This window comes from Vulpes lagopus, chromosome 3 (genome assembly GCF_018345385.1).
Source record: "Vulpes lagopus strain Blue_001 chromosome 3, ASM1834538v1, whole genome shotgun sequence".
Lineage (NCBI taxonomy): Eukaryota > Metazoa > Chordata > Mammalia > Carnivora > Canidae > Vulpes > Vulpes lagopus.
The window spans coordinates 28,148,804-28,171,363 of record NC_054826.1 but is presented as its reverse complement, the minus strand read 5'-3'; the positions used below and the strand labels follow the sequence as shown (position 1 = coordinate 28,171,363).

The following is a 22,560-nucleotide window of genomic DNA, read 5'->3' as shown; positions in this document are numbered from 1 at the left end:
GCAGAAGCATGGTTGCCATGCGGCTCACTGTTGGTAATGGTATATATTCCCAGTACAAGTGGTCTGATGGACACTTGAATGAATGTCTCCTGTGTCACACAACCAGTGTGGCAGAGACAAGATTTGATCTCAGGTTTGACTTAATATCTAGTGCTTTTCTCCTACCAAAGGGATGTCTGATAGTGAAGCACATTAATTTGGCATGTATTAAAGATGACCTGTTTTTATTTTCAAGGTCCCCTCATGTTACGCATTCCCAGCATGGGGTTCTGCTGCTTCCATTTGTGCGTACTTTTTGGTTTCTGATATGTCTGTAGCTGCATCTTGGCTCCTCTCTGTCCATCTGGTTTCTATGCCATGTGGCCTGGCTTCTCATTCTGCTCATGCGTGTCATGGTTCTGGCTCACCTAGCACCACTTTGACTCACAGATCGTCAAATCTGAGGGGATCCATCATCTTGTCTTCTCTTTTATCTGTACAGTAAATAATATTGATAATATAGGACAAGCACTTATTGTGAACACTCCTGAAAGCTCTGTATCTCATCCAACTCTTCTAACAAACTTGCTGATGCCTTTTTTATTTCCCAACATTGTATTGTAAAAAAAAAATTTAAGAGAAAAATTAAAAGAATTATATGCTGAACCCTCATATACTCATCACATAGCTTCATAATTAACATTTTACTAACTTGCTTTCTCATATTTCTATCTATTCACCTCCCTATCCATTCACCAGTCCATTATTTGGATGATTTTAAAGTAAGTTTCTGTTTCTTGCTCCCATTTTTATAATTGGGAAACTGAGACCAAAGCAGTTGACATGACTTGCCCAAGGTCACCACCTCTTGTGGAGGGACGATGCTGAGATTTAACACTGGCAGTCTAACTCCCAGCACTTTCTCTAGCATCAAACAGCATTATATCTTCTGGAAAATGGGAGGGAAACACTCACTCAAGGTCATTTAGTGGCAGGGAAATGACCAGCACCCAGGTCATCTGATTCTCAAGCTTCTGAAATTTCCCACATTAAATAGTTGACCCACAACATTGACCACAATAAATAGTTCACTTTGAGAGTAAAGGTAGTGATTTCTTTGCTCTGCAAAGATCTGCAGGGTTGGTACTTTATAACCTAACCCACATTTCTGTAAAATCTGATTTTTGCCATTGGTGATTTTACAAAACTAATACACTCCCAACATTTTAGAATAATTTGTAGCAATGACAAGCTAGAGCATTACCTTTTAGATAACTTTTCACCCTGTTCAGAGGACTTTTACATATGTCATCTTATCTGAACTTTATGAGTAGTAGCAGATCTGCAAGACAGGTGGGCTGGATATCTTAACCATACTGAATAGCTGGAAACCTAGGGATTATAGAAGCAAAATGAGGAACTCAGAGTCACAAGGTGCTGAGAACAAATTTGGACCTTGGTGAAAACAGCCTCTTTACATCTAGATTTTCAGGAGATACATAAATATCTAGTTAATAAAATTGAGCTTGGAAAGTTGAGATGGGGAGTTATTGAGATCCCTTATGGGGTAGCTTAGTGATCGAAGGTCTGTGTTCTAAAGCCACTGCCTGGTGTGGCCCTGGACAATGTCTCCTTTCTATGCCTCAGTTTCTTCATCTGTGAAACGGGTATAATTACAATACTCCTTCAGAGTGTGGTGTGAAGATGCAATGAAAAAACACATGTGAAGGGATTAGTACTTAGTGTGTGCTCAACAAATACCAGTCATAGAAATATAGGATTCTTCTCTTCTGCATTAAATGGGCCCTTCTAAAATCAATGGGTCTAGATAAATCTTTTTCCTGAGGGGTTTGTTTAGGAACTGTTAGAGGGAGAATATGCTTAACAGCTTTTGGGGAGGTGACTCCTTATTAGTCCAGGAAAGATTCAGATTCTGCTCAAGAATTTCCAAGCTGTAAATAGCCCATGTCCTTTGAGATTGCACTAGGATGCTTAATTTGATATGATAGTCAGCACATGATATCTGAAGTGGAGAGTTCTGTATAAACTATTTGCTAGCCCAGGAGGTTCAGAAGGAATAGAAAAGAGGGAGGAAAGAAGAAGTAAATAGGCTGGCCCAGACCTTTTTCTTGGCATGCGTAGCAAATACTATAATCCCAGTCTTTCTGCCAAGAAGACATTTAAATAGAGAGGGAAAGCTCTTAAAAGGGATTTCAGAGGGATGTGCTCACCTGAGTGGATTGTATTTCATCCTTGCAGAGTTGCCCAAAGTGCTCTCCATGAATCATCTGCACCAAAATCACTGGGACATTTGTTAAAATGCAGATTCCTGACCTACTGATTCAGAGATCCTTTGAACCAAGCACCCAAATCTACAGTTTTGCAAGTGATTTTAGCTACTCTAATGTTAGAGAACCACTGTTGTCAGCAGCGTAATTCTGCAAAGTTCAAAATACTAATTTTGAAAACTTTATTTAGATGGAATGCAAATTTTAACTTGACTTCCTCTCAATTCCAGGCCTCTAAGGGGTGGGTACCAGATGCTCCTGGCATTCTGAGACTCAGCTTTTAGGGGCCTATCCTGTAGAGAAGAGGAATAATTTCTATAACCACGTCCCAAAGTAGAGGAGATCAGTCCCCAGGTCCATAGCTGCCTTCATGGAGAAGCAGAGTAGGAAACATCCAGCCTCTGATGACTGGGGCACTGCCAAGCTGGAGACCACCTTGTCACAATAGCTGGCTAAAATTATATTGAGAACTCACTGGGCACTTGCTTTGTAAGTATTCATTTTCATTTATTTTGCAACAATCTTGTGAGGTTGGTATTATGCTTATCCTTGTTATATACAGATGGGGGCACTGAGGCTAAATTTTCTTTCTTTTTTAAAAAAATATTTTATTTATTTATTCATGAGAGACACACAGAGAGGGGCAGAGACACAGGCAGAGTGAGAACCAGGCTCCTCGCAGGGAGCCCGATGTGGGACTCAAACCCCGGATCCCGGGATCATGACCTGAGCCAAAGGCAGCCACTCAACTGGTGAGCCTCCCAGGCATCCTGAGGCTAGGTTTTCTAAGTGATTCCTCCAAGAGCATAACTGGTAATCAATAGAACTAAGACAGATTGCAAGGCCATAATTTGAATTGGGTGGCAAACTACCTGACTGGCTGCCTGTTTTTGTATGGCCTGTGAGCAGAGAACGGAGTTTACATTTTTTTTTTAATTGTTGAAAACAAAAAGAATACTCTTTTGTGACAAATGAAAATTATATGAAATTCAAATTCGGTGTCCATAAATACTTTTTTTTATTGGAAAACAGCTGCACATATTCATTTACGTATTGTCTATGGCAGTTTTGTGCTATAACATCTTAGTTAGGTGGTTGTGATAATGACTCTGTGCTCCAAAAAGCCTAAAATATTTGGTAAATGGCCCTCTACAGAAAAAAAAAAGAAAGAAAGAAATGCCAACCTCTGCTTTAAACCACTATGCCGGGGTCTCCCAAGCTTCAATCATTTGAGTACTACCTTTGTGATTCTTGCCACCTTCTCATGCCATCTGGAGCATTATCTGTGTAGCACTTTTCTTTAGATCAATTAGTTTTCCTTAAATAAATTTATTTTACAAAGAAACAAAAAAGTAAGTGAAACCAGTGCCAACTGCAAGCAATAGAAGGTAGCTGTCAAAGCAAATGCGACACACACAAAGCAATATATGGGATTTTAGCTAGATAGTTGTAACAGATATCACTGTCTCTCTTGTTTTCCTGCAGACCCCTCACCATTTCTCTGTACACCATCCTGATTCCCAGTGATGACTCTACATCATCTTTGGAAGGCTGCCCTTGGTCTGCTATAAATGACTATGCTTACAAGCACAAAGCTCTGAAAGTTCCTGGGATACCATGGCCCCCTGTGGATGGCCGTTAACCATGATAAACCATGGTTGTGGGAGTATTAATACCCCAGCGACCTCCCTGAGTGTCCACGATAATTCTGAGGCATGTTTACATCATTTTCCAGAGCTTCCATGTGAGATTAAGCTTCCGTGGCTTCAGAACACATTCCTCCTTGGCTGCCTTTCACCACCACCCGCCCCCCTTCTCTGTCTCATTAGTCCTCTGTTAGTCTACTTGCACCTGACAAAGAACAATGTGCATTTATTTGATCCTCACCTCAAGATCTGCTTCTCGGAGGACCTCAGGAAGATAATGTGTTTCTAGCAAAAGATAGTGAGCTTGGGACCTCTTCTTTTCTTATAAAAGAGAGATTACCAAATGTCAGGAGGGTTTTGAAGATAAACTAACACTTATTTGAGTTTCTTTCTTCAACGTAAATAACAGTGATTAAAATAGAAAATGAAAGAACACATTTTTAACCATATGATCTAACAGTACTTAATGCTCTATCCACCTACTGCCTAATATCTTGTGCTGTTTCCAGTGGCATGAGAACCACACTTGGGGAATTGATGTTTTACCTTCAAGAGTGGTCCCCAGGCCAACAGCATCTGCAGTACCTGAGAACTTGTTAGAGATGCAAATTTTCCACTCTAACCCTACTGAATCAGAAACTTGAAAGTACCCCCCCCCCCCATTGTTTTAACAAGCCTGTGGGTGATTCTTATGCATGCTTAAACTTGAGAACCTCTGCTCTCCAGTAAACAGCCTCTTTAGTTCTGCTCTCATTGCATTCCTGGATTTCATCAGAATTCAGAATCATCTCAGACTTGCTTCCTCCCTTCCACCGTGACTGATTGACTGCTTTTCTGGCCTCTGTGGGAGCCTCCCAGCGAGGTGGATCTTGTTGCTTGCCAAGGCACACGGGTCAGTAACTGGACAGCTCTGAGGTTGGATGACCTACCTCAGAGTGAGTCTCAAACTTGAGATTCCATCTCTCCTTTGGAGACCCAAAGACAGGACTACTTCTTTATCTAGTTATCAAGCAGAACTTTCATATCCTGTTATGCCATTCATTTGACAGACAAATGAGGTTGTGTTCAAATTAGGGGTAAGTCATTAATCAAGTGATCAGAAATGTAAATAAATTGTATATACTTAAAGGAAATCCTCTATATAATAACTATTTAGAGGAAATCTCTGCCTCTAAAAATATCTGATTTCTAGAAGTACTCTAGATGTACTCTGTGCAGTGTTACATGAAATGGAAGTCCGTGTTTCTTCTTTACTTTTCCTATAGACCATTCTTTTCCCCCAAAGGTGGTTGAGTATGCTTCCTAAGTATTCTTTTATTGTTAAACGCTATTTTCAATATCAGTTTTCTGACAGAGGGGCTACAATTTCCAGCTGAGAAATGTGTATTTATCCAAAAGGAATACTTTCTTAGTCAATTTGAAAAAAAGTTAAAAGCCATTTTGCATCCGAATTGTACATATTTGCCTGGTGGTCCCTTCAGGATAACTGAATTGGCATCTATATGGGTTTCCAGTTATGGGAATGAAACAGCTGGAAGCTTTTTATTTAGGAACTAGATCTTCCCAGATGACTTAATACCAATGGCATTTGACTGCCATCCCTAGAAAGACACTTGCTAATGTATGCTCAACTTCTAGAATATAGGCTCCTTCTCTTTTTTTAATGCCTTACACACCACCATTTAGATGTCTGGATAACAAGTAAGATGATGTTTTCAATACTGATTTGTAAAGAGAAATTTTTTTTTTTAAAGAGTGTGTATCAACTGAGGTTTAAAAAAAAGTGCTGAAACAGCATTCTACAAATTTCTAATATTTTCCAAAACAAAGCCCCTGTAAATAGCTGTGGAGAAGAATTGTTTTTCTTCTGTGGAGTGAGAATTTTCACAGTTGCAATCTTTTGCATGATCTAAGAATATTTTTCATAGTAATGGTTACTAGGCCATCATGATCACCATGGGATATAGAAGCTGTGAGGATGGCTGTGTTCGGAACCTGGTGATATTGTATTTGATGCAAATGGCCATTAGTGGGCTAGGGCATGTCAAGAAGAAGGTCAAGAAGAAGCTTTTGTCAGTTAACTCTTATCAGATATCTGGCCTTATTTAATTACACTTTACACTGCTTTTCTTTTTGTCCTACCTGCTCAGAGATGTCTATGCTTATGCTCAATAGTAGGTGAAGCATATTTGAGACAGTATATGTGAATTGAGCATGCATCGTTTTTTAAAATTGGGAAGTGATTCAAAACACTTGATCTTTTTCTGGGAATATGAAAGGCAAAAGTATTATTATAGACTGTCCCAGTCCTATAATTGTACTGGATGAAACCCTATCAGTCACTGAAATTATAGTTCTCATTTATATATCCTTACACACATGTTGCTTGGATGCCTCCAATGACAAGTGACTTGCCTTTTCAAAATTTCTTTTAGCTTCTGAGAAGCTGTAATTACTTGAAATTTCTCCCTTTGCTCCCCCTGCCTAGGACCCACTGGCCCAGTCCGTTCTACTCTTGGGGGAATTGAGAGTCTGATTGGTGAACAGACTTGCTTAATGATAAGAACAGTGAGTTAGTAGCAGGGTCAGGCTGATAACCCAGGCCCAGGGACTCCTGGTCCAGTGCTTGCTGCTTCCATTATGTCAAGCTCCCACCCTCAATTTGGCTATTAAGATAAATAATGTTTTACTTATTGCTGACACTTGTCCAAAATAAAGGTATTGGAATATGCCCTTTGATGTAGGAATTTAACCCGTGTAAGCATACTCTATGAAGAAACGTGGTCAATCCATGCACAGTTATGCATGAATATCCGCCCGTGAAATCAAAACCAGAAGGAAAAAAACCAAAGTGCAGGAAAGCAAATTGAGGTTATGACATAGCTCTCCTGGTTGGCAGATGTTGGCATTGTACCAAACTACGTCGATATTTCACTCCAATAGATGGGGACTATTTACAGGTGAGCCTTGTGCTCACACTTCTCATAATAGAGATGCAACTACACACCTTCTGTTAACCATTAACAACTGTTCCACCGCAGTCTTTCAGGATATTCTGAGTAAAAGAACAAGGGTAAAGATGGGGTGTACTTACCTTTTGGATTTGCCCTTTAGTTATTTAAAGTTTGTAACCCAGGGATCCCTGGGTGGCGCAGCGGTTTGGCGCCTGCCTTTGGCCCAGGGCGCGATCCTGGAGACCCGGGATCGGATCCCACGTCAGGCTCCCGGTGCATGGAGCCTGCTTCTCCCTCCGCCTGTGTCTCTGCCTCTCTCTCTCTCTCTGTGACTATCATAAATAAATAAAAAAAAAAAAATAAATTAAAAAAAAAAAATAAATAAAGTTTGTAACCCAGAAAACCAACGGTTGGAATCAGCAATGAGTGGACTTAAGTAGGAAGACCTCTTCCTCTTCCTTTTTTTTTTTTTTTTTTAAGATTTTATTTATTTACTCATGAGAGACACAAAGAAGCAGAGACATAGGCAGAGGGAGAAGCAGGCTCCCTGTGGGGAGCATGATGTGGGACTCGATCCCAGGACCCCGGGATCACAACCGCTGAGCCACCCAGATATCCCATTACTCTTCTCCCCTTTTTTTTTTCCTTTTCCCTTTTAAAGGAAAGATCAATCTCAGTGTATCCGACAAGGAAAAGAAGCTCCAAATAATCTAATAGAATTGCGTGTTGCTGTAGCTTTACTTTTGTGACAGATAAAGCATTTTGAATAATTCTGGTTGCTTGAGCTTATCCTTGCCCTGAGAGAATACTGAGACTTTCTTTTGGACTTCATACGGTAGAAGATTTTGTTTGCCTTTCCCAAGACTTGCCATGCTCTTTATCTGGTTACAAGAATCCAGGACTGTTTCCCTGAAGGAGACCAGCACAAGGGATACTCATTGTCCCTTAGATAAGGATACAGTATGACTGTCATTAAAATGCACACACACATGCAGTCTAATTGAATTTCAGATTGGCAGAACCTGTAAAAGTGACATAGCTTATACCCAGGCATCGGAGATGCTCTCAGTGGATTGTGTCTTTAATTGCTCAGGTAGCAAAGGAGCCAGAAATGTGAGTATGCAAGATAAAAACACTGGTTTCTTGTACACCCCTCTCACTGTGTGCAATCTTCCTGATGAGAGGTATCTCTGTAATCATGCTTCTGATTAGTTAGCCCTGGTGAGCTTGGCAGAAAGTAGTGGACTGTGATGGATTAATCAAATCAGGATAGATACGAATCACGAATTTATGTTTTGTTACTGTTCCTCTCTCTCTGACAAAATGCAGGCTATCTCACTGGCTTGTTAAACGGCAATCATTTTAAATTTGCTCATTGGGTTTCTGATGAGCAAGACATAACAATGTATGTTGCTATGAATATAGAAGGTTTTGCCGGTGTTGTAACATTGTCAAATACAGTTCCAATGAGATGAACTTTAGCTGGCTTTTAACTTGTTTCCTTAGTTCCAGTTTTTCTTCCTTCTAATCTGTATATAAATACAGTATTGATTTTTTTGATCTATTACTCAGGATTCTTTTGGTTACAAGTAATGGTCAGAACCCAGCTCAAACTGGCTTAAGAAGGAAAAAGAAGGAGTTTGTTGGCTTGTATAGTTGGGAATTTTAGGTGTAAACTATCTTAAGACACTGTTGGATCTTAAACCCCAAGCTTTCTATGTTCCAACTCTGCTTTCACAGTGGTCAGCTTCATTCTCAGACAGGCTCTCCCCACAGAGTGGCATCGATGGTCACCAATAGCTTCAAACTGAAAGTCTTAACAGTCTACCAACACTAGGGAAAACAGAGAGACTCTTTCTAGCAAAAATCCCTGGGTTAGCTTGACTAGGCTACCCGGTCAGATAATGAATGTGGCCAGGGAGTGAACTGTTCTGATTGGCTAGTGACCACCTATCTTTTGCTCATCACTGGACCTAGGGATGGAGGCAGGGGAGGCGTGGTTCTCTGAAGGAAATTCAAAGCACTACTTTCAGTCAAAGAAGGATTCCTTCTCTTCCAGTGGAAGGAAGAATGATATGGTGACAAGAACTCTACAAAATAAAACTTGAGTTTTGGAATTCACAGACTTGGATTCTGTTCCTGGTTTGGTCAAGTGCCAGCTGTGTGACTTTGGCAAGTCAGTTAACCCCTCTGGCTTATAGTATCTTCATCTAACAGTAGCTTGGAAGAAGAGGAAAAAGACAGTGTTTGGCACTTGCTAATACTTAGTAAAAGATAAATGGGTAAAAATGGTAAAAATGGGATGTTTTTTTGCTGCTCTTAAAAATTACAGTATTGTACCCTGGGTAGTCCATAGATTACCTCCCAGCGAATCACAAACCCTCAAACCTTAGCTTCTTCACTTGCAAAACTAATTAGCTATTTATTTGACTCAACAAATATCTAGGAAGTCAATGTAATATACCAGGTATTTTTCTGGGCACTAAGGGTATAATAGTGATCAGATATCTAACTATGCCCTTTTGCAACTATTGTAGTAAGGAAGATCAATAAAGACAATGGAATATATATGATGCATGTGCTAGTAAGAGAAAATAGAGTATATAAAGAGGATAGAAACTTCTAGAGAATGAGGTCTGAAACTTTACTCAGGTGATCAGAGAAGATTTCAATGAGAAAGTGACAGTTGAGAGGAGGCAACAGATGAAAAGGACCTGAGGTGAAAACCTACTTTTATGGCCAAGGAAGGTAGCAAAACCAGTGAGCTCAAGAACACTGAGGGGGTGGGGCATGTTGAGATTGGTGGGGAGCTAGGTGAGGCCAGATCTAGTAGAGTATGATTGGCCATGATAAGAAGTTTGGATTTAATTATAAGTGTGACTAGAAGCCACTAGAATTTTATGCAGGCGAGACATGATCTGGCTTATATGTTTAAAATACCATTCTGGCTACTGTGGGGGCAAGAGATGATGATAGTGGAGCAAGCAGAAGAGCAATTATGGAATGTGTGGTGGTATCTGAAGAAAAGAGATGGTAGTGTGGACCAGAGTGCTGGTTCTGGAGAGATTTGAGAAAAACTCAGATTAATTAATCATTTTCAAAATAGAGAGGATCAATTTGCTGACAGTTTGGAGGGGTGAGAAAAAGAGGTTGTTTGTTTAACTGGGTAAATGATGGTGCCATTTGCTGAAATGGAAAACACTAAGGGAAGATTAGGTTTTTGTGTTGGGAGTGGGAAATGCAGAGTTCGGTTTGAGTTGCTTTTTATTTTATTTTTAAATTTTTTAAAAAAGATTTTATTTATTTATTCATGAGAGACACAGAGAGAGAGAGGCAGAGACATAGGCAGAGGGAGAAGCAGGCTCCCTGCAAGGGGTGATGTGGGACTCCATTCCGGAACCCCAGGATCATGCCCTGAGCCAAAGGCAGATGCTCAGCCAACTGAGCCACCCAGGATCCCCTATTTTTTAAATTTTTAAAAATGATCTCCACACCCAACACGGGGCTCGAACTTACAGCCCCAAGATCAAGAGTCGCATGCTCCACCGACTGAGCTAGCTAGGCATCCCTTAAATGCTTTTTATTTTAAGCTATAGGAATGGATGTGTGATCACTTCAAGAAGGATTTTAGATACAGGAGGAAGGAGGATGGCGCCAGTCACTTCAATAGTTAAAGCTTTGTACTTAAGTATTTCAAATAAAAGATTACTCCAGGTTCAAAAATGTAAAAGAGATTGAAGTGGACAGAGCTACCTTGCTTGAAGTCAGAGTAGGGAGTTCAGAGTCCTGGAGGCTGAGCCTTCACCATACTTGCCCGAAACTCAGAAATGTCCACAGGAGTCCGTATTAATCTTTGAGGTTCTAAAGAACAAACACTGGAAAACATGGATAAATCTACATCCTTTCCAGCTCTGATGGTCTGCTAGTCTCTTCCTAGCAGCCAGGTGAATGTGATTGGTCCACCCTGACCAAAGCATCCAAGGGTCCAGGCTTAGTTTGCTGATTCTGTTGTCTACATAAACAGATTTAAAGTTTCTTCTTGGTAAGATTTGATTAGAAAACCAGCAGATGGAATTATGGAATGTGAGAGCTGGAAGTGAACCCAGAGGTCATCTCCTCCAATCCCTCTGCTTACTGAGAAGTGGATGGTAAAGCTTAGAAGGAAAAAGGGACTAGCTTAGGGTCACCCCCAAAGAGGCAGACTGAGATCTTCACCCCCTCCATTCTCCGAGTGGCTATGATGTGCAACAAATGTGATGCAGAACATAGGAATTCTTCTAAAAAATAAAACCTATATAGTCAGTTAAGAGGGCCAGCTTGGAGATCAGTGAATACCTGCCTAGTAAAGTGTGTAAGATCTTCTAAGGATCCATGCCAGAGGAACTTTTGGTAGTTTGAAAGTCCACTCCCCTTGAATTCGGAGTTCTTAGCCTGGGATCATGAGTGAGCTTTGAGGAATCATGGACTCCTCTGGAAGTATTTATGTATGTGCATGACCATCGATTCTTTTGAGCAGAGAGTTCTCAAGAGTGTACTAGATTTTCAAATGGATATGTGATTACCTAGCTTCAAAAAGAGTTTTAAAAAGAAAAACCAACCCTGAAGATCTTCATAGAAAACAAGGTGCCTGACCATTTTAGGCAATATACCATTTTAATCATAACAATGGAGCAACTTATTTTCACAAGCTAGTGTCCTAATGCAGATCATATAAATAGACTATATTTCCGGGAAGAACAAAAGGTATTAAGTAAACTGATTAACATGGAGTAAAAAGAAGTACCTGTGTGTTCTAATTTCCAGGAGACTAGTAAAACAGTAAAGAAACTGCAGTACTCAGCTGTGTCACACTTTAGTACAGTAGTAGCTTCTTGCTATAGTATGGTTTATTAAATACTTTCTGATACTCTACAAAACAAGTCTTTTTTTTTTTTTAAGATTTAAATAAGCACAAGCAGAAGAGGGGAGGGGCAGAGGGAGAGGGAGAAGCAAAGCAGACTCTCTGCTGAGCAGGGAGCCCAACATGCAGCTCCATCCCAGGACCCTGGGATCATGACCTGAGCCTAAGGCAGATGCTTAACTGACAGGGTCACCTATGTGCCCCAGAACAAAAGTCTTAATAAATAGGAAGCCATGATTATCTGGCATTTTTTCCTTTAGTAAGGACTTGCATTTTCCTAAATCAAATCATTGTCTAACCTTTTTTTTTTTTTTTCTCTCTCACATATAGGACCCTGTGGGCACTGAAATCCAACTCACCCATGCCTATTTCCTGTAATGGATGAACTTGATGCTAATGTGAGGTATATTATATTTCTGTATATACTGTAATTATGCTACTGTAAGTTATAGCCATTTGAACTTTGAAACCTGAAAAATCTGTTGTGGTAGAGTTACAAATCCAACAGATGTGGATTTTCTTCAGTGTTTCACATGTAATCATGAATGTGATGTTTGATTATTAGAGGGTTTTTTTTTCATTTCTGCTTAAGTGATAAATATAATATGGCTGGAAATATTTCCAGATGCTTATATTAAAAGTCTGCATTATGAGAGGCGGTATAACATGAAGATAGATATTCATCTGTATAATAGGAAGAAAGAAGATGTATTTAAATGGGGGTAAAAATAGCTTAAGAACATCTCTCTGTACTTCTAAACTTTAGATATACATTCAGATAGCTTTGTATAACAGGTTCTAGCCTGCCCACTTCTTTTTTCAACCAGGTTATTAGATTACATGACATGATGGCTGCATGGTATAGTTACATAAAGCTAAATGGTTTGGTTTTGTTTTCCTGTCATTTCCTGCAACCCTTGGAGATCAGATAATAGGATGGCTCCTAAGGAAGATTTTCTCTGAAGGTTTGCTGCATTTTATTTGGCACAATCAAATAGTGTGAAGAAAATTGTATTCAATAAAGCTTAAATGTTATGAGTTGGCATTTGGGGCTGAGCTTCAGTCGTCCATATCAATAAATATCTGGAAGACATTCTGAAAAAAATACATTCCTGACACAATCATGGGAGCAGCACTTTTTGCACTTGAGACCTATCAGAAAGCACATTTCTTTCTTTCTTTCTTTCTTTCTCTTTCTTTCTTTCTTTCTTTCTTTCTTTCTTTCTTTCTTTCTTTCTTTCTCTTTCTTTCTTCTTTCTTTCTTTCTTTCTTTCTTTCTTTTTCTTCTTTCTTTCTTTCAAGATTTTATTTATTTGTTCATGAGAGACACACACAGAGAGAAAGAGAGAGAGAGAGAGAGAAAGAGAGAGAGAGGGCGGCAGAGACACAGGCAGAGGAAGGAGCAGGCTCCATGCAGGGAGCCCAACGTGGGACTCAGTCTGGGGTCTCCAGGATCAGGCCCTGGGCTGAAGGCAGTGCTAAACTGCTGAGCCACTGGGCTGCCCGGAAAGCACATTTCAGATATAGATCAGGGGCACTGTGCTTCTGTGTTTGATGTAGTAGAATGCTGTGATAAAAGGGAGCTGTCAAATATCTTGACAGAAACTATAATGTAATGTGACTCAAACTGCAGAGATGTACTATCAACCCAGACCCTGGTATTCCTCAAGGGCAGAAGGTGTCTCTTGCCTAATTCTTGGCACATGGTGATATTTAATAAAGAATTGCTGATCACCCAGTCATTGTTGATATATTACATACATTTCCAATAGGGCTGTGTTCTAGTATACCTAGATATTCACAGAGGCTCTGTTTTAGCAATAAAACATTTTATACTTGCAACAGCAGCATCCTGGACTTGGTCGCTTACCCAATACTCTAACTTGGTACGAAGTCTTAGAACTTTAAGATAGTTTTTTAGGCTAGTGCCATGTGCTTGATTTTCCTCCAAAAGTTTGTGACATTATTTGTACAGGGAAAGCAGAGTGGAATCTGGAGAATCTCAATTTAATTTTTGTTAAAAGGCCGAAGTGGGCGATATCTATGATGTTATGACATTGTTTTAAGTTTCAGACACTGTATCAGATTGAATCTGTTGGTAAAATGAACTTCTTTTTGGATAATTCAGATTTTATGATTCCCTAACATTTCCAGCTTTTCAACATTTATTTACAGCAGCATTGGATTCTAATAGCAGAGTATAGTTCAATTAAATGAACATTAGCCATTCTCCTGGGTGCTATGGAACAATCCTGTAGTATACAAGATGACATCACTCCCCAGAATCATCTCTGAACCATTCTCTCTGTCAGATTTCTAACCTGATCCCATCAACATATGTTCATCCTCCTTCACTCCCCCTCTCTACCCACACTATTAGTAACATGCAAATGCACAGACTCTCATACTCTCCACTCATACTCTCTTCAGTCCAGCCTTTGGGTGTTCATAATAAGGGTGGCATTTGGGGCTCACATTTACCTAATTGTGATGCATGGATCACTAGTAATACATAATGATTTTAGGTGGTATGTGAATATCTTTTAAAAATTTTTATGTAATTATTTATTTTAAGGTAATTTTATCATGGTGAATAATACTATTTTGGCACTTATAATAGTGAAATACAATTTCCTTTTAAACTATATTCTTTTAAAATGTAAAGATGAGTTTGTTTAAAAAATGAAAATAAGTTTGTATAAAGAAAAATATTATGTAATTTAAAAATATCCATTAGTAAAAGGATGTGAAAAAATTTATAAGGGTAATATGCCAATGAGTGGGGGCTAGAAACCAATGTTCTAGGTATAATTAGATAGAATAAATTTTATTATTTTAAGAGCAGGGACCAGAATTTGTGTGTGTGTGTGTGTGTGTGTGTGGTAAGGAAATACCTTTAGTTTATGAAAATGAGAGCCAAAGGATTAGGGACCAACCACCAAGCATAGGAGAGGAATTTTTCTGCTTGCTCTGAAGACAGAAAAATGAGTCAACAGAGGAGAGAGAAGGTTGGAGAAGAGAAAAGATTCAGAGAAGAGAAGACAACATTGCTTGGAAAACTGTGAACCATCCAGTGGCATGAGGCCTGTAAGGGACTCTGAGAGAAGTTAGGTTGCAGATCTTTATTTGTTTGTTTGTTTTAAGTGTGTATGGTGTGTGTGATGACCTCTCCCAGCCTCTCATTCTTTAGTAAGATTTTCTAGCTTGGCTAGGAATTGAAAGTTGAATGTTGATGGCATATAAGCTATGAATTTAATGTGTATCATCCATTTAATTTTTTTAAAGATTTTATTTATTTATTCATGAGACACACACACACACACACACATGCACACACACAGAGGCAGAGACACAGGCAGAAGGAGAAGCAGGCTCAACGCAGGACTTGATCCTGGGCCTCCAGGATCAGGCCCTGGGCTGAAGGGGGTGCTAAACCACTGAGCCACCAGGGCTGCCCCATCCATTTAATTTTTAGGCAGTCTTGTGAGGCACAAGCCATTATTATGCCCACTTATAGTGTGTGGTCACAAAGGCACAGAGGATGAAGTAACCTGCTTGAGGTCACGTAACTGCACTGCCTCTACTAGACTACACGTATTTTATGTGGATATTAATGTGGGCATGAGTGTGTGTTAGTAACATGGCTGACATTCCTGTCTGGGTGTTTGGAAGGGAGAATGCATATATGAGAATGAACACTTAAAAGGCACAGGATGGCAGAAGAGTATACATGCCTGGAAAACTTCAGAAATCAGAGTGAAAGTTTTGAAAGCTCTATGGGCTGTAAAATTAAGAGACTCTGACCAATTTTCCCCAGATATCAGGGGACAGAGAGGTCCTAGTGGACCTTTAGGGCTAAATAAAATGTCTAACATTTAAGTATTTTTTCAGGCCATGCTGGCCACATCATTTTTTGTTCCTTTGTTTTCAATTAATTGGATTTGCTAGTTAAGCTTGATCCTTACCATTGTATATCAGTGTTTTTGGCTGCAAGCATCAGAAACTAACTTGCTAACATTTTTAAAGGTAATCTTGGGGAAGCCACAATGTGCATGGTCAAATAATTAAGGTAAAAATGCTGTGGAGGACCAGGCTTGCAAATCAACAAGAATTTTGGGAGTTTTCATAGAGCTAGGAAGTGGAACAATTGCCAACCACAGGAAGAAGTGGTCAGCACATTTCTACATCATGGATATCATCCAACCGTTTCCTTTTTCCGTATGTTATTCAAGAGTCAGAGTCCTGAGAGATGACATCTGATTGGCCGAGCGAAGTCATGGGATCACTTGTTACCCAGCTTTTATAATAGGTACCCCTCAGGAAGATGACATACAATGGAGAAGAGTTAAGTTCTCCAAAGAAGTTGGTGCCCTTTAGGAAGAGGGGATGGAGACCAGGTACCTAAAATATGACCACCATCTAATCCCATTTGTCTTGTACAAGTTGGATTTATATACAGCATTTAAATAATATTCCTCTGTGTGTAAATACAAGTAAGTGAGGGTTCTCTCATTTGTTTTATGCGCATTGATCAAGCACCTAAACCATGTACTGGGAAGAGTTAACATAAATGCCTGTTCTGAAGGATCTCGTGGCCTCGCTAGAAGACAATCACATAAATAGAATTTCATACAGTGACAAAAGAACCCTAATAGTGAGATATATAATGAACTATATTCACTGTGAACTATAAGGTTGGACTAAAAAAAGAAATACTAGGTGTTGATTTTAGAAATATGAAAAGCACTGCAAATATCTTTCCCTTAAGGGTATCCATTGCAGAGAGCAGTCGATGTAGGGTGGATTGACTCATGATGAAAAGCCAGCCGTGAATCAGGCCCTGGATAGAGGCAAGTGCCTGACAGTCCTCTCCTTTGGTAAATAGTGTCTCTCAAACTTAGCAATCAAGCCAGCGGCTCTTTACAGATAATCTGACATCCACCTGATGTTGTTTTTTTGCTCTGTTTGCTTCTTGTTGGGGCCCTGGAGGAGACAGCTTTTATTATTCTTGAAGGATTGAAGAACAGAGGACTGGAAACAATGGCTTTGATGATTTTGCAGCAGACACTTTTTGTAGAACATCATTGGCCTGCATTTGGGCGATGAGCCTGGTGGGGCCTGACCCCAGTGCTATCTCAAAGCTCATGATATTACTTAATAATGCCCTGAAACACTTACTGACTTCAGAGATAGCCCACGCTTTATGCTTTGTTTTGTTTTGCTACCAGATTCTTTTTTTTTTTTTTTAAAGATTTTTATTTATTTATTCATGAGAGACAGAGAGAGAGAGAGAAAGAGAGAGAGAGGCAGACACACAGGCAGAGGGAGAAGGAGGCTTTGTGCCAGGAGCCTGATGTGGGATCCGATCCTGGATCCTGGGATCACGCTCTCAGCGGAAGGCAGCCACTCAAACGCTGAGCCACCCAGGAGTCCCTAACTATCAGATTCTTGACATGCGGTTTTCCTCAGCTCTGGTATGATCCCTAAAGGCCATCCATGTCACCCTCCTTCCTGCTGTTTGTTACAGTCAAAAAGTTTCTGAGGATCCCTGGATGGCTCAGCGGTTTAGGGCCTGCCTTTGGCCCAGGGCGTGATCCTGGAGTCCCAGGATCGAGTCCCACCTCGTGCTCCCGGCATGGGGCCTGCTTCTCCCTCTACCTGTGTCTCTGCCTCTCTCTCTCTCTCTCTTTCTATGTCTATCATGAGTGAAGAAATAAAATCTTAAAAAATAAATAAATAAAAAGTTTCTGCTTGCTAAGAATTTTTTCTATCAATTTCTAGGTCCAGAAAGTACAAGGTTCAGACAGGAGACAAGTGGAATAAAGTCCAAATATATACAAATTTGCTTTTTGAAGGTTTCTCAAGATAAAGACCCCAGACTTTCGGTGGTGAAAGAATTTATCTCTTAATTCTTTTTAGCTGTGGCCTCCACCTACCCTTGACTTACCTCCTGGCCCGACGGGCTGTCTACACTTACCTGCTGTTTTAAGATTCTGTTCTCTACAGAATAACCATCGTGCTTTCTTATTAATGTGTTTCATTAGCAAACCAAAAGGCATCTTATAGGCATGATGAATCTCATAAATGGTAACATTTTCCTCCTTTTGCTAGGGTTTCTAGGAAACTCAGAGCTAAGTTTATAGTTACCACTGGCAAGTACAGAAGCTCTCCAGGCACTTACTATGGCTCTAACATGCCTTTATTTTATTTTTTCCAGCTTTTACTGGAAAGATGTCACTTCATCTTGTTTCTTTTGCTTCCCGAAAAATATCTTACATTGTTTATTTTTGTTAGCCACTTTAGGAAAGGAAGGACAGAAGGGAGAAAGAAAGGGAGAAAGGAATCCGAATAAAAACTGTTTTTCAGGCAGCCTGGGCGGCTCAGTGGTTTAGTGCTGCTTTCGGCCCAGGACCTGATCCTGGAGACCTGGGATCGAGTCCCACGTCAGGCTCATTCCATGGAGCCTGCTTCTCCCTCTGCCTGTGTCTCTGCCTCTTTGTGTGTGTCGCAAATAAATAAATAAATAAACAAATAAATAAATAAAATTAAAACAAAACAAAAAACCCCAAACTGTTTTTTCAGGTGGGAGGGAGAATCTTTCTTTCCTTTGTCTTAGGTAGGGCTTGACATTAGTTTAGGGCTGGGGAGCCACTAAACATTTTTGAACAGAAGACCAAAATGGCAGGCTTTTGTACAAAATACAGAAAGTCTGAATAAATACCAAAAGCTGAATATTTTAAAATATAAAATACATACTCTTGATGTAAATGCAGTCACCTGCTGTACACATGTGACATTTATTAAAAACCATGACAAAGATGAGTAGCTAGTCTGAATTAATTACCCAGTTGCTCTAATTCATGGCACAAAGTTGCAATTCATTTCTTCCAATGAAGAAATTAAATTAATTGGAAATCAATGTGATTACAAGAATTCATTGAAGTTATCTGATTTTAGCAAAGAGAAAGAGCAATTTTTAAAATACGGGAGTTGATTTTGGGTTTGACTATGAGTACTGGTGACAATACATATGTTTCACTGAAGTCTGAGGATGAAGTGGGAATTTCTAATGCTAAATATTCTCAAGCCTTGAAATACTTCACAGCATTTGAAATCCCTGTGTACAAGTTGTCTGCCCTAAAGACTTATCAATATGTAATTGATTTGGAACCAGAGTTAATTCATGTTTGTATCCTGGCAATTGGAGCTGTGAATATGTGAAACTTTAAGGCAGTGAAATGTTTTGCAGAAATCTCTCTTCAGGCTTTGAAATTGTGGCAGGCATTAGCATATAAGGAGAAAGTGAGTGGGTAACCATTTGAAAGGGGTTATTTTTATGTTGCTTTAGAAATGTAAATGGGAATAATACTCAACTTTATTGCCTGACTGATAAAATGGGGATAATCCAGTTGGTCTTTTGATTAGATCAGGAGCACAGCAAATATTAACTGGAACTCACCCTGTGGTGGAAATCCTTGTGCCTCATGAGGTCACAGGGGACATCTCTCTAGAGACTGTGGCAAGTATGTAGGGAGGATGACACATTTACATTTCTAAAGCACTGGTCTCTTGCAGTGTATGAATTTTGCTAATGTGGAGCTCAGCTAGCAAATGTCTACCTGCATGTCACACTCTACAGCTTCCAAAGTACATCCACCAGGATGATTTCGGGGAGCAGCACTACAGGATGCTTGAAGAGTGGCATTTTGGGAAAGAGAATGATGTGGGTTCAAGTCTAGGCTTCCCTAGTTACTGGCTGTATGACCTTGAACTGATTATTTAATTAATATCTCTGAGTCTTTTGTTTGGGCATCTGAAAATGGAGTTTTTGTGAGGATCTGAAGTAGAATTGGTGAGGCTCCCAACATAGTATCTTGCGCATAACCCCCTTTGAGCAATTGCTAAATGTCTTCAGTCCTCAGTGATCATGAGATGTGGGCTTTTATTATCCCTAGGATTGCTAATCAAGTACCACAGTCTAAAAGTTTCTTGATTGCTGAAATTCAGTATCCATTTAATTGGCCAACCATTAAGTTTTTGAATTATTTGTCCCTGATTCCGCCCATTCTCTGGTGAGGAAACTGGGCTTTCCAAAGGTGATGGGAGATCGTCAATATTGAGGCTGGTTGCTGGCCTAATTGGGATGAGCACACTGTCCACTATACCGTGTCCAGCACTGTCATCCCTTTACTCTGCAGCTTCTGTGAATTAGGCACATTCCTGTTGGAGAATTGGAGGATCTAGGATTTAGTCTTGTATCTTTTTGACAATTAGTTCTGTGCTCTATTCAATATAGTCAGCTTTCCTTTATATGCAATTAATCCTTTGGTTGATGATCTCTGTTTAGAGGAAAACACCCTTGATTTTTTCTTTGGGCTTCTATATCTGTTAATGACCAGTCCAGAGAATGGAGACTGCTGTATCTATTTCAAACAAAGGGAGGTTTAATGGCAGGGGATTGATCATAAAGCTCCTGGAAGGTTAGGAGGCCAGGGCTATTCACCAGGGGTCAGGAAGCTCTATGAGTCGCACTACTGCCACGCATCTTCGGGAAGTGCTGTACTATCACATTTGTTGCTTAAGGAACCATGTGCTACGGCTCTCACTGTTGAAGGCACATCCAGATCCTGGATAGAAATGGTTCTTTTTCCCTCTTGCACTCTACTTTCCCATTTTGAGTCTTCCATTTAGAAAACATCCCCTGGCTACACAGAGAGGAAGTATGGCAAATGTAGTTTTCAGGCTTCTACCCTCTGGTTGAGATGAGTGCCTGAAAGTGGCCAATAACAGGTATAGATTCTTCCCTGTAACATTAGTTTCTTCTGGAACTTGGAGCTGTGCTACCTGATACACTGGGCTTCACATCCTGTGATCTCACATGTGATGACATGAACATAAACATTTAGAGTTCAGTGTTTCAGAGTCTCCATCTACTTGACTCCAGGAAGCTGTTTTTTGCCCTGTTCACATTGTCCAAGTGTTTCGGGATATTTAGTAATTACCGAAAGTGAGTGCAGTAAGTGTCCTTGAACTTGTTCTGCTTCTCAAGCTGAGCTTCGGTGGCCTCCAGCTATAGTGTGTTCCACAAGGCACTAATCTGAAACATATCCTGCCAAGTGACTAGCCCCTTGGACTCAAATTCTACACCTTGACATTGGTAAAACAGGAGCCTCTTGAAACTGAAAGTCAACATTATTACACATGGAAGGTGAGAAGAATATGCATTCTATGTATTATTTAATCGAAGTAAGTCCTGTGCTAGAATTGCTTGAGGCAGAAGTATTTCAGAAAATAGAAGTACAGCATTTCCACTTCTCAGGACTAATCTTCCAGGGGAGCACAGAAGGGTTGGGTCCTGAGGAATGTCTGTATCAACTGTTCCACATTCTGAGAACTGGCACTCACCTGCATCATTCTGAGTTTCTTGCCCAGTTAACCCTGGTGTATCTGGTTCCCTCCCATGAGACACCTTGGGCATCCTTCACTGTAGCTTGGTTCTTTTGGAGTCCTCCCAGCCATCACCCATCTTTATTTAAACAGAAAATTTCAATAAGATTTTTCTAGATAGTTTTTCAGAACCTGTGTAAATCAGTGGATGCAAATAGCTAGGCAGAGATTGAGGTATTGCATAATTTTTAAAAAGATTTATTCATTTATTTGAGAGAGAGCAAGAGAGAAAAAACAAGTGGAGGTAGGGACAGAGGAAGAGAATCCCAAGTAGACTCTGAACTGAGTGTGGAACCCCACACAGGGCTCAATCCCATGATCCATGAGATCATGACCTGAGCTTAAAAACAAGAGACAGATGCTTAACCAACTAATTCACCCAGATTCCGAGAGGTATTGTCTAATTTTACAAAAAAAAAAAAAAGTAGTATCTATTTGATTCATAGCTCCAGTCCAATCAGAAAATCCTCAGTGCTTAATAGGATTGGAGTGAAAGGTCACCTGGATCCTGTTTTTGCCAAATGGAACCTTTTTGTCCTTTTTAATGAGAATTAGCCATTAGGAGATTCAAGAAACATATGACTGACACTGAGAATTATTTGCAATTTCTTCTGAGCTCCTTTCCATTATCTGGAGCCTTTTCTGGGGCTTGTAGCTCTAGAAGTGTCACAACGCACAGTACACAAAAGAAACACAAAGGGTTTCGGAGAGGTTAAGTGATTTTTCCTAAGCCCACACAGCTAAAAAGTGGTCAACCTGAGACTAAAACCCAAGTCTTTACAAAATCACTGCCTTTTTCAAATTATTTTTTGACTATCCAAAGACAGAAAACTCTCTTCTAAGAGGTATATAATTTAGCTTAAAATGTTACTTAAGTAAATATATCTCTACATCTGAGAAATGGGTTTAGAGGATACTGGGAAAATATTTTTTTTAATTTTTATTTATTTATGATAGTCACAGAGAGAGAGAGAGAGAGAGGCAGAGACACAGGCAGAGGGAGAAGCAGGCTCCATGCACCGGGAGCCCGACATGGGATTCCATCCCAGGTCTCCAGGATCGCGCCCTGGGCCAAAGGCAGGCGCCAAACCGCTGCGCCACCCAGGGATCCCTGGGAAAATATTAAAATTGTTATTTGCTGCCTTGATTATTTGACAAGAATGGTTGGCTACGGTCAGGGTGCTTATATATAACTTATATGATTTCATTTAATCCTAATAACTCTGTGAGTTCCTTACTATTATGGACTAAATATTTGTGTCCCCCTGAAATCCATTTAGGGCAGTCCTAACCCCTAATGTGAGGATGTTAGGAGGTGGGGCCTTTGGGAGACAGTTAGGGCATGA

The 22,560-nt window shown here is 40.0% G+C and overlaps 1 protein-coding gene across 5 annotated transcripts in view; it reads left to right on the top strand.

Moving 5' to 3' along the window:
* The window catches only part of HTR4 (5-hydroxytryptamine receptor 4), a 174,560-nt gene that overhangs the window by 5,694 nt on the left and 146,306 nt on the right, over nt 1–22,560 (top strand). For all 5 annotated transcript variants that reach the window (XM_041746849.1, XM_041746847.1, XM_041746848.1 and 2 more), the window contains exon 2: nt 12,098–12,170. In XM_041746849.1, coding sequence (XP_041602783.1) covers nt 12,145–12,170 — 26 coding nt within the window. In that variant the 5' untranslated portion in view covers nt 12,098–12,144. The remainder of the gene's footprint in view (nt 1–12,097; nt 12,171–22,560) is intronic.